Source organism: Gorilla gorilla, chromosome 6 (assembly GCF_029281585.2).
Source record: "Gorilla gorilla gorilla isolate KB3781 chromosome 6, NHGRI_mGorGor1-v2.1_pri, whole genome shotgun sequence".
NCBI lineage: Eukaryota > Metazoa > Chordata > Mammalia > Primates > Hominidae > Gorilla > Gorilla gorilla.
In genome coordinates, this window is record NC_073230.2 from 138,545,907 (window position 1) to 138,559,150 (window position 13,244).

At 44.2% G+C, this 13,244-nt stretch overlaps 2 protein-coding genes across 4 annotated transcripts in view; both read left to right on the forward strand.

Moving 5' to 3' along the window:
* STRIP2 (striatin interacting protein 2) overlaps nucleotides 1-13,244 on the forward strand; it is a 57,704-nt gene that overhangs the window by 35,976 nt on the left and 8,484 nt on the right. The gene's annotated exons all lie outside the window — the stretch shown is intronic.
* On the forward strand, nucleotides 4-7,433 carry LOC129534630 (small nuclear ribonucleoprotein G-like). The gene has a single exon (XM_055392259.2). It carries the CDS (start codon nucleotides 6,754-6,756, stop codon nucleotides 7,105-7,107), a length of 354 nt encoding a protein of 117 aa, XP_055248234.1. The 5' UTR covers nucleotides 4-6,753; the 3' UTR covers nucleotides 7,108-7,433.

The following is a 13,244-nucleotide window of genomic DNA, read 5'->3' on the forward strand; positions in this document are numbered from 1 at the left end:
GGGATTTGGTAGCCTTTGAAATTGCTAGGTAGCACAGGTTGGCATTTGCTCTTTCATTTCTTCTCCAACCCCTTAATGCCCTGGTTTGAGAGTCTCAGATCAATGAAGGTATATTGGCAAGAGCAGAGATGCAGCAGGGGTTTAGAGTTGCTGACCCAGTTGAGAAAGATCTGGAAAAGTTTAGCGTAGCATTTTTCAGAGAAGAGGAAACAGCCAGTGAAAAACACTAAGGAGGAAAAGGAATTTAGAAACATAATGGGACCGAAATTGAGCGTGAATATCTATGCTAAATGCAGGACAATCTCTTCTGGTCTAGCACAAATAACTATCTGTCTTCTTTCTGCTGTGCTACAGGGAGTTCACTTCTTATTTTCATATAGGTTATAAAACCTAGCAATGTGTACTTGAGAAAATACTTTGTCTAAGTCTCTCGGAGGCAAAAGTCTATATAGCCACAAAAGGATAGCCCAGAAAGTTTCTCATCTTGAAAACAGCTCTAGGCAAATCAGAAAAGTCACTCACAGTTATTCTTAATTCCATGAAACTGACTGAACAACAGCCATACTGAAGATGAGGTATCTACCTTATCATGTATTGCCACAGCTCCTTAGATAAGCCACAATCCATACCTCCAGCCTGTTGCACTGTAATTATGCATTTGTGTCTGTTTCTTAATTTGACTGTAGAATCCTTGAAGGAAGAGGTAGTATAATCATTTTTATATCCTTAGAGTCTAACACTTTGTCTGGTACATTGAAGAGCTCAATAAATGTCAAATGATTGAATCATGGCATGCACCAATGGTTACTACAACCCTTTGTCCTCCAATTGTAATTCCTGCAAAATGTTGAGTCAGAAAAGTATATTATGCAAAAATAGAATGACAATCTCTGTGGTACAGGTTTTATAGAACCATGGGATTCTTGGCTGGAGGGGACTTAAGAGCCATTTGATCCAACCCCCTTATTTCAAAGATGAGAAACCTGAAGGCCCAGTGAATGAAGTGACTTGTCATGGTTTACTCCTCATAGGTGACAGAGCCTGAATCAGACATGAGTCAAAAGACCCATGTCCTGAGATGCCAACCTAGCACCCTTTTTTACCACTGGGATAGAGAGATTCCCTGGTCTTATTTAGACGTGGCCTCAGCAGCCAAAGAAGTTGGAAGCTTTTTATTCCTACAGAGAAGTAATAAATTGTCTAACCCTCTCTATGTTATTTATGATGCTATTCAGTCTTTTTTCAAATTTTTTATTAAAAAAATTTTTTTTACCCACACTACAGAGATGTAGCTATTAAATCGTTAAAACAACTCTATGAGGTTAGTATTACTATTTTATAGATGGAGAAGTTAAATAGCTACCAGTTGAAAGTGGAAGTCAGGGTAGAGAGACATGCATCCCCTGCCATTCAGAGTTGGAATGAAGAATACATTTTCCACAGAAACAGTGGTACACAGTAGCATTAAAATTCTGCTATTAGTAGGGCATTTCAGAAGATAAAGTCAACTTTTATGGCCTGAATTTATTTCTTCCTATAATGTGTTTTTTATTTTCAGTTCCAACCCCATTGGTTCATATGTAGGAACTGATAGGAACCACACTTTCACATCTCTCCCAATTGACCTTTGGGATGTGTGCATAAAATTACTGAAATGAAGTGAACATAATAATTTATTATGTTTTCTAAGAAGACTTTAGTATTATTCAGAGTGAAAGCATGTATTCTTCCTGAAAAATAGTCATGCTAAGTATTGTACTCCTTTCTGTGAAGCAATAGTGGCACCTGGTGGTTTCATTTAGTAACCACAGACTTTTTGTTTTGCTTGAATTTTGAATGAGCCCAGTCATGGGCTGCAATAACTAGTGAGTCTATTCCACGTAGGTCCTCAGTATGGTTTATCTAAACTGGTGACTTCTATGCTCAGAAAAACACTAATGTTCATATAAGTAAGATATATCTGGTTTTTTTCAGGCTTAACAAATTGCAAGCACAGAAAATGTACTGGCTATTTGAATATATAGAATTTTCTTTTCTTTTTTTTTTGAGACAGAGTCTTGTGCTGTCACCCAGGCTAGAATGCAGTGGTGTGATCTCAGCTCACTGAAACCTCTGCCTCGTGAGTCCAAGTGATTTTCCTGCCTCAGCCTTCTGAGTAGCGGGGACTACAGGCACGTGCCACCATGCCCAGCTAATTTTTGTATTTTTAGTAGAGACAGGCTTTCATCATGTTGGCCAGGCTGGTCTCGAACTCCTGGTCTCAGATGATCCACCTGCCTCAGCCTCCCAAAGTGCTGGGATTATAGGCATGAGCCACCATGAATGGCTATAGGATTTTCTTTAAGTAACTTTTGAAGTTTTTTTCCTGATATTAAAATAAATATATGTATTGCAGAAAACTGGAGAAACAGAAAAGTATGAGGAAGAAAAATACTCTTATGCCACCTACATATAGCCACTGTTAATATTTTGCTGCAATTATATATATATTCACTCATATATAAACACATTAACAAAACTAAGACTTTATACATAGATGTTTCATTTGACAGCAAAATTTAAATGTTCACAATATCATTTTATTAAACATTCTAGAGGACAATTTTTTTCTTTCTTTTTTGAAGACAGGGTCTTGCTTTGTCACCCAGGCTGGAGAGCAGTGCACTCGGCCTGAAGCACAGCCCATCGCAGCCTCAAGCTCCTGGGCTGAAGTGATCCTCCCACCTTCCGAAGTAGCTGGGTGTAGGTGGGACCACAGACATGCCACCATGCCAGGCTAATTTTTGTATTTTTTGTAGAGACGGGGTCTTTGTGTTGCCCAAGCTGATCTTGAACTCCTGGGCTCAAGCAATCTGCTCTCCTTGGCCTCCCAAATTGCTGGGATTACAGGTGTCAGCCACCATGCCCAGCTGAGGACATAATTTTAATTTTTTTAAATTTTTTATTTATTTTTTATTTTTATTTATTTATTTTTTTTGAGATGGAGTCTCGCTCTGTCGGCCAGGCTGGAGTGCAGTGGCGCCATCTTGGCTCACTGCAACCTCTGCCTCCTGGGTTCAAGCGATTCTTCTGCCTCAGCCTTCCGAGTAGCTGGGATTACAGGCACATGCCACCACGCCTGGCTAATTTTTTGTATTTTTAGTAGAGACGGTGTTGTACTGTGTTAGCCAGGATGGTCTCAACTTCCTGACCTGGTGATCCGCCCACCTCAGCCTCCCAAAGTGTTGGGATTACAGGCGTGAGCCACTGCACGCAGCCCAGGACATAATTTTTAATAGTTACACATAATATTCCACTATTTAGTTTCAAAAAAGATTCTTTGCTGTTGACATTTATTTATGTTTTCCTTGTGTAACTCCAAAACAAACATCCTTGCATGCAAATCTTTTATTTTTTTTTTTTTGAGACAGGGTCTCGAAGTTGCTCAGGCTTGAGTGCAGTGGTGTGATCACAGCTCACTGCAGTCTTGACCTCCCAGGGTCAAATGATCCTTCCACCTCAGCCACCCAAGTAGCTAGGACTACAGGCACATGCCACTATGCTTGGCTAATTTTTAAATTAAAAAAATTTTTTTTTAGAGATAAAATCTCCCTAGAGACAGAATCTCCCTATTTTGCCCAGACTGGTCTCAAATTCTTGGGCTTAGTGATCCTCCTGCCTTGGCCTCTCAAAGTGCTGGGATTACAGGTGTGAGCCACAATGCCCAGCTGCACATGAATCTTTGATTATTTCCTTTAGATTCCTAGAAGTGGAATTATTGGGCTGAAGTAGTCTTTTTTTTTGAGACAGTCGCCCAGACTGGAGTGCAGTGGCGCAATCTCTGCTCACTGCAGCCTCCACCTCCCAGGTTCAAGCAATTCTCCTGCCTCAACCTCCCAAGTAGCTGGGATTACAGGTGTGTGCCATTACTGCCCAGCTAATTTTTGTATTTTTTAGTGGAAGCAGAGTTTCACCATGTTGGCCAGGCTGGTCTTGAACTCCTGACCACAAATGATCCACCTGCCTCAGCCTCCCAATGTGCTGGGATTATAGGCCTGAGCCACCGCTGGGCTGAGGTAGTCTTGATTTATATTTTTTCAGTTTTCTGAATTTGAACTGAATTCATTTCAACTTTATATGAAACTCTAAACAGCATGATGAACATGAAATAAAGGTGAGCTAATGGCATATTAATTTCTGAAGTATTCCCATTTTGTCAAACTAATTAGCTCTTAGATAGGCCATCCTCACCAATATACTAAGTAGTTTCCCCTCCCACCTGGTACAGGAAGTTTAAAAATTTGTGTATCTCCAAATGTCGGTATTCATATTCAATCCACTAAGCTAGGAAAAAATTGAAATAAAATTCCAAACTTAAATGAAGGATGGTGAACGTATGATTATGTGGAAGTTAAGTGTGGTCTTTGAAAGGAGGTTGCTGGAGAAGGCAGTGGATGTGGGCTCAGTATGTATTTTGCAATGCTTAGCATCTGAATGGTTGTTGAGAGCAGTGGTATGAAATGTAGGCTGTGCAAGGAAATGCTTTGGGGGATGGAAAATATTAAATATTTTATATGTATTATATTGATATCTTTTTTAAATTTTTTTATTTTTTATTTTATTTTTTTATTGATCATTCTTGGGTGTTTCTCGCAGAGGGGGATTTGGCAGGGTCACAGGACAACAGTGGAGGGAAGGTCAGCAGACAAACGAGTGAACAAAGGTCTCTGGTTTTCCTAGGCAGAGGACCCTGGGGCCTTCCGCAGTGTTTGTATCCCTGGGTACTTGAGATTAGGGAGTGGTGATGACTCTTTTTTTTCTTTTTTTATTTTTATTTTTATTTTTTTATTGATCATTCTTGGGCATTTCTCGCATAGGGGGATTTGGCAGGGTCATAGGACAATAGTGGAGGGAAGTTCAGCAGATAAACAAGTGAACAAAGGTCTCTGGTTTTCCTAGGCAGAGGACCCTGCGGCCTACCGCAGTGTTTGTGTCCCTGGGTACTTGAGATTAGGGAGTGGTGTTGACTCTTAACGAGCATGCTGCCTTCAAGCATCTGTTTAACAAAGCACATCTTGCACCGCCCTTAATCCATTTAACCCTGAGTGGACACAGCACATGTTTCAGAGAGCATCGGGTTGGGGGCAAGGTCATAGATCAACAGCATCCCAAGGCAGAAGAATTTCTCCTAGTACAGAACAAAATGGAGTCTCCCATGCCCACCTCTTTCTACACAGACACAGCAACAATCTGATTTCCCCATCTTTTCCCCACATTTCCCCCCTCTCTATTGGACAAAACCGCCATCGTCATCATGGCCCGCTCCCAATGAGCTGTTGGGTACACCTCCCAGAGGGGGTGGCGGCCGGGCAGAGGGGCTCCCCATTTCCCAGAAGGGGCGGCCGGGCAGAGGCGCCCCCCTCCTCCCGGACGGGGCGGCTGGCCGGGCGGGGGCTGCCCCCCACCTCCCTCCCGGACGGGGTGGCTGCCGGGCGGAGGGGTTCCTCACTTCTCAGATGGGGCGGCTGCGGGGCAGAGGGGCTCCTCACTTCTCAGACGGGGCGGCCGGGCAGAGATGCGCCTCACCTCCCAGACGGGGTCGCGGCCAGGCAGAGGCGCTCCTCACATCCCAGACGGGGCGGAGGGGCAGAGGTGCTCCCCACATCTCAGACGATGGGCGGCCGGGCAGAGACGCTCCTCACTTCCTAGACAGGATGGCGGCCGGGAAGAGGCGCTCCTCACTTCCCAGACTGGGCAGCCAGGCAGAGGGGGCTCCTCACATCCCAGACGATGGGCGGGCGGGCAGAGACACTCTTCACTTCCCAGACAGGGTGGCGGCCGGGCAGAGGCTGCAGTCTCGGCACTTTGGGAGGCCAAGGCAGGCGGCTGGGAGGTGGAGGTTGTAGCTAGCCGAGATCACGCCACTGCACTCCAGCCTGGGCAACATTGAGCACTGAGTGAACGAGACTCTGTCTGTAATCCCGGCACCCCGGGAGGCCGAGGCTGGCAGATCACTCGCGGTTAGGAGCTGGAGACCAGCGCGGCCAACACAGCGAAACCCCGTCTCCACCAAAAAAATACGAAAACCAGTCAGGCGTGGCGGCACGCGCCTGCAATCGCAGGCACTCGGCAGGCTGAGGCAGGAGAATCAGGCAGGGAGGTTGCAGTGAGCGGAGATGGCAGCAGTACAGTCCAGCTTCGGCTCAGCATCAGAGGGAGACCGTGGAAAGAGAGGGAGAGGGAGACCGTGGGGAGAGGGAGAGGGCTATTGATATCTTTTTTACTTTCCGTACTTATGAGTACATTCCTACAATGTTATTTAAAACTATGCATTTATGAGTAAACATACATGTATTTCAGAGATATACTGTAAACATACCATAAAGTATATATCCACTTTCCATGAGGTATTTATACAAAGGAAGGACCATGGATAAAATTTTTTTAGCATTATATCCATTTTCCTGTTGGTCACTATTTCTATAATGGGTTCTTGGGGAGATTAGAATCTCCAGGATGATTTTTCAAACTCACATACCCAGGTATGTTAGTGCCCCTTACTGGGGCACTTGTAGTTGGTTAAAGTTTCCCAAACAATCTTGAAATTTTTTTTTCTCCTTCCTCCTTATCCACTTATTTCACTTGAGAACCATTACTCTCTTTTAAGCTATCCAGATCTATGTCCTTAATCTAGCAGTAATTTATCAAAAACCCATATGATAAGAGAATTATTCTATAATGGTGTTGGTAAAGAAAATCTAAAATAGAAAAAACATGCCGACAATTGATTGGCTAATGAGGTGGGTGATGCCAGATGCAAGACTGCTGGGCCTACCACAGGAGCAAGAGAGAAGCCATGCATTCCATCTCAAGGCATCTGTGAGCCCACGTAGACACCTTAGCAAAGCTCACCCTCCCGAGTTGAAAAAATTTATAGACAAGAAGTTATCATTGAAATTAAATGGTGACAGACATGTCCAAGGAATATTGTGGGGATTTGATCCCTTAATGAATCTTGTGATAGATAAGTGTGTGGAGATGGCAACCAGCGGGCAACAGAAGAATATTGGAATGGTGGTGATACGAAGAAATAGTATCATCATGTTAGAAACCTTGGAACGAGAATAAATAATGGCTGTTCAGCAGAGAAATTCCACGTCCCCTCTCCAAAGAGCCTGTTTTACTATGATGTAAAAATTAGGTCATGTATATTTTTATATTGGATTTTTTATATTAAAAACTTTTTGTTAGGCCGGGCACAGTGGCTCACGCCTATAATCCTAGCACTTTGGGAGGCCGAGGCAGGTGGATCACCTGAGGTCAGGAGTTCAAGACCAGCCTGGCCAACATGGTGAAACCCCATCTCTACTAAAAATACAAAAATTAGCTGGGTGTGGTGGCGGGCACCTGTAATCCCAGCTACTTGGGAGGCTGAGGCAGGAGAATCGCTTGAACCTGGGAGGCAGAGGTTGCAGTGAGTGGAGATCGCGCCATTGCACTCCAACCTGGGCAACAGGAGGGAAACTCTGTCTCAAAAAAAAAAAAAAAAAAAATTGTTAGATAAACTTTTGTAATAGTCAAAACAAGAAAATCTAAAATAAAAATAGGATTTCATTTTCAGTTATGTGAACCATAATACAGAAATGAATCAAAAGAATCATTTATCAAGTAATAGTTATTACCATGAATTTGAAATCAGTTAAGTATTAAGACCTAGCAATTTTTTTTTTTTTTTTTCAGACAGAGTCTCACCCTGTCACCCAGGCTAGAGTGCAGTGGTGTCATCTTGGCTCACTGCAACCTACCCTCCAGGCTCAAGTGATCCTCCCACCTCAGCCTCCCAAGCAGCTGGGACTAGAGGCACATGTCACCACGCCCGGCTAATTTTTTATATTTTTTGTAGAGACAAGGTCTTACTATATTACCCAGGCAATTTTTAAATTTTTTTGTAGAAACAACGTGTCACTATGTTGCCCAGGCTTGTTTCAAATCCCTGGTCTCCAGCAATCCTCCTGCCTTGACCTCCCAAAGTGCTGGGATTACAAGTGCGAGCCACCATGCCTGGCCAGCATAAGTTTTTGTAATAGTTTCAAATAAATGCAGGGCTAACATGCCATGGAAAGCCTGAAGCACAGAGCAGATAAATAGACTAGTTGGTAGTATGGAAAAGACGAACAAACCTGACTTTGCCACTTATAACTATAAGGGATCTTGAGCAGATTTCCTGTAGGCTATAAAAATTTCATCTATAAAAGAAGGAAGGTTGGGTCATTAGATAAGCATCCAACTTTCCTTGGACTATAAAATTCCTCTAGATTCATTATAAAATAACCAAGTTAATATTAATAATTTTGATTTATCAGTGCAGAACTCATTTTTCACATAGAGACTTCAGTAAGCTGTTGAGGAGGTTTGAGATATAGTATTAGATCTCACCCTTAGTAGCCCTTCTTTAAAGGTTCAATCTGATCATAGGCTGACTAGATTCAGTCAAATGCTCCCATTTAAAGCAGGAAACCTCATTGTTTTTTGTTTTTGTTTTTCCTGGAAACGATTATTTTCTTCTGGTTTGAAGTGCGAATTATGGTAGGACCGAAGAATGTGCTTTTCCACCATTGAGTCTTCAAGAAGCTCGGAAAGCTGGGGATCCAACTAAATTTCCTCTGAATTGCCTTCTGTGTGCAGGATTCCAGAAGTGCAGCTAGAAGGTGAACAGTAAACAAAGAGTCTTCAAATTGACTGAGTACTTGTGATTGGGTACTTATCATGTGACCTTGCGCAAGCCCCTTCCCCTTTCTGGGCCCCAGTTTTTGTTTCTGTGGATGACAGAATTGGGACTAGAGCAACTACATTCCTTCTGGTGCTCACATTCTAACCAATACGATTTCCTCAATCCAAAAGGAAGAAATGCTCCATTCTTCCCTTAGTCATCTGAATTAATTATCTACATAATTGGCATAGCCTAGATTTTATTTGGCTTGGCTCACTCAGCTGGGTTATGGATGGATCTTTGAGAATAGAGCCCTCATACTGCCTTGGAGATACTCTGAAAGGGTAGGATGTAGTCCTTGAACTGAATCTTTAGACCTAAGTCATACTGCAAACAAATACTCGTGAGAGTAGGTCATGGGTATGTTTTCTTTTTTAACTTTAGTTGATACAAAGGAAGTAAAGGTCTTGCTTTGGCTAGTATGAAGTACCAGGAACAAGAGAATGTGACTGTGTGCTGCTGTTCACAAATTATATCTCCTTATTGAGGTTTCCATCTTAATATGCTGGGTCTTGCAAAAAAAAAATAATAATAATAGAGAAAGGTGACCTGCCTTAAATGAACATAAACATGAAGAAAAAACTCTCAAGTTTGGCAAATATGAACAGGTACCTGTGGAACTGAAGGCCTGCTGGGAAAAAAGTTATCTGTTGGGTTGGAACAAGGCACAGGCTGGAGCAGTGCTTCAGGTAGTGCCTGCTGCAAGCAAGGGAGACAGAACAAGCTAGGGTTTGGTGGCCGTCCTGAGAGAGCCACTGACCAGTGTGTGTGCTTTCAGTGCCAGCTCCTGGCAGCATCTGATGTGAGAAGTGGGGCTAGTTACAGTTGTCTGGGGAAGCAGTATCAGAAGGAAAAGAGAGTTGGCACATGCCTATAGTCCCAGCTACTTGGGAAGCTGAAGTGGGAGGATGGTGAGTTTGAGCCCAGCCCGGGCAAAATAGTAAGACCCGGCCAGGTGCGCTGGCTCACGCTTGTAGTCCCAGCACTTTGGGAGGCTGAGGTGGGCAGATCACCTGAGGGTCTGGAGTTTGAAACCAGCCTGGCCAACATGGTGAAACCCTGTCTGTACTAAAAATAGAAAAATTAGCTGGGCATGGTGGCATATGCCTGTAATCCCAGCTACTTGGGAGGCTGATGCAGGAGAATAGCTTGAACCTGGGAAGCAGAGGTTGCAGTGAGCCAAGATAGCGCCACTGCACTCCAGTCTGGGCAACAGAGCGAGACTCTGTCTCAAAAAAAAAAAAAAATAGTGAGACCCTGTCTCAAAAAAACAAAAAAAAGAAAAAAGGAGGAGGAAAGGAGAGCAAGGCCATGGGCAGCTGAGACTATCTTCAAAGAGGTAACTTGGGTTGCTTTCCTGGAATTCTTGAGACTGAGCCCTAAGGAAAAGGCAGCAGCCACAGACAGCTTACCCTCACTCAAAACTTCACTTTTTTTTTTTTAGACGGAGCCTCACTCTGTCACCAGGCTGGAGTGCAGTGGCGAAATCTTGGCTCACTGCAACCTCTGCCTCCCGGGTTCAAGCAATTCTCCTGTCTCAGCCTCCCAAGAAGCTGGGACTGTAGGTGCACACCACCATGCCCTGCAAATTTTTGTATTTTTAGTAGAGATGGGGTTTCACCATGTTGGCCAGGATGGTCTCTATCTGACCTTGTGATCCGCCCGCCTCAGCCTCTCAAAGTGCTGGGATTACAAGCATTAGCTGCTGCGCCCAGCCCAAAACTTCACTATTAAAACTTTACTTGGTGGGGCACGGTGGCTCACGCCTGTAGTCCCAGCACTTTTGGAGGCTGAGGCGGGTGGATCACTTGAGGCCAGGAGTTTGAGACCAGCCTGGCCAACATGGTGAAACGCCATCTCTCCTAATACAAAAATTAGCTGGGCATGGTGGTGCACACCTGTAATCCCAGCTACTCAGGAGGCTGAGGCACGAGAATCACTTGAACCGGGTGGCGGCGGTTGTAGTGAGCTGAGGTGGTGCCACTGCACTCCAGCCTGAGCGACACAGCAAGAGTCCGACTCAAAACAAACAAACAAACAAAACTTTACTTGATTAATCACCAGTCCATTTATTTTTGGGATTTAAATATAGACCCTCCCTCAGAGCATCTCTGCTAGGGAAGTTAGCAAAGTTGTTTGGATTACAGTCACACATCCCAAATGCCAAATATTATAAGTCTAAGGTTATTCATTGCGAGGCCAGGTGCGGTGGCTCACGCCTGTAATCCCAGCACTTTGGGAGGCCAAAGCGGGTGGATCGCGAGGTCAGGAGATCGAGACCATCCTGGCTAATATGGTGAAACCCTGTCTCTACTAAAAATACAAAAAATTAGCCGGGCGTGGTGGCGGGCACCTGTAGTCCCAGCTACTGGGGAGGCTGAGGCAGGAGAATGGCGTGAACCCGGGAGGCGGAGCTTGCAATGAGCCGAGATCGTGCCACTGCACTCCATCCTGGGCGAAAGAGCGAGACTCCATCTCAAAAAAAAAAAAAAAAAAAAGATTATTCATTGCAGCGTTGTTTGTAATAATGAACAATTGGGGGCCAGGCACGTGGTAGCTCACGCCTGTAATCCCAGCACTTTGGGAGGCCAAGGCGGGTGGATCACTTGAGGCCAGGAGTTCAAGACCAGCCTGGCCAACATGGAGAAACTCCATCTCTACTAAAAATACAAAAATTAGCTGGGTGTGGTGGCCTGTGCCTGTAATTCCAGCTACTTGGGAGGTTGAGACACGAGAACTGCTTGAACCCAGAAAGTGGAAGTTGCAGTGAGCCGAGATTGCTCCACTGCACTCCAGCCTGGGCAAACAGAGCTAGACTCTGTCTCAGAAAAAAAAAAAAAAAAAGGCCAGGTGCAGTAGCTCACGCCTGTAATCCCAACACTTTGGGAGACCGAGGCAGGCAGATCACCTGAGGTCAGGAGTTCAAGACCAGCCTGGCCAACATGGTGAAACCCCATCTCTACTAAAAATAGAAAAATTAGCTGGGCATAGTCGCAGGTGTCTGTAGTCCCAGCTACTTGGGAGTCTGAGTCAGGAGAATCACTTGAACCCGGGAGGCAGAAGTTGCTGTGAGCCGAGATGGCACCACTGCACTCCAGCCTGGGTGACAGCGTCAGACTCCATCTCAGAAAAAGAAAAATTGAAAGATTGGCAGTAACCTAAATGACCACTAATATAGGGCCAACCGGTTAAATAAATTATGGTACATACTTGCAATACAATATTAGGTAACCATTATTAAAAAGAACGAGGCAGTTCTTTTCAACTGGAGAAAGTCCATGTAAATCACGGAATTATAGAATGCTCAGAGCTGAAGTGATCTTAAAGATTAGCTAGTTCAACTTTCTACAGGAAACAAGGAAAATGATTTACCTAAGATCATACAGTCAGGGATGAGGCCATAATCCAAGTATTCTGGTATCTATTCCAATGCTGCTTCTACAGGGGTATGCCTTCTCTCCCATATTATTCTTTGAGATACTGAGGACTGCAAGGCTTTTTATGCCTCTACCATATTGAAAATCAGGATGAAGGAAGCTCACAGTAGAAATACACTTACTTATCCCATATGTTTTGTGTTTCCCTTGCGTCTTAAAAATTTAAAAGTCTGTTCGGGCGCGGTGGCTCATGCCTATAATCCCAGCACTTTGGGAGGCCGAGGCAGGTGGATCACCTGAGGTTGGGAGTTCAAAACCAGCCTGACCAACATGGAGAAACCCCATCTCTACCAAAAACACAAAATTAGCTAGGCGTGGTGGTGCATTCCTATAATCCCAGCTACTCAGGAGACTGAGGCAGGAGAATTGCTTGAACCTGGGAGGCAGAGGTTGCAGTGAGCCGAGATCACCCCATTGCACTCCAGTCTGGGCAACAAAAGCAAAACTCTGTCTCAAAAAAAAAAAAAAAAAAAAAAAAAAGTAAAAGTCTCCCTGTCTCTATTAACCACACAAGATATAACGTCTGTAGAACTTGGTCTATCTGGGGCAAGCCAGACTACCTGATGCACTACAGTAGAAAGTCCCATAGAAGTTTTCCTTAGAAGCAGACAGATGGTTCTCCTGGGACAATATTGAACATTTACTGTATGATGGAGAATGTTATTTATAAATAATGTTTCTTTTTTTTTTTTGAGATGGAGTTTCTCTCTTGTTGCCCAGGCTGGAGTTCCATGGTGTGGTCTTGGCTCACTGCAACCTCTGCCTCCTGGGTTCAAGTGATTCTCCTGCCTCAGCCTCCCAAGTAGCTGGGATTACAGGCTCCTGCCACCACGCCCAGCTAATTTTTTAATTTTTTTAGTAGAAATGGAGTTACACCATGTTGGCCAAGCTGGTCTCGAACTCCTGAACTCAGGTCATCTGCCTGCCTCGGCCTCCCAAAGTGCTAGGATTACCAGTGTGAGCTACCACAACTGACCTATAAATAATATTTCTAAATAAGAAATTTCCCTGAAACTTTTTGGCTCTTGGTATTAGGTATTAGGAAAGCCTAATACCCT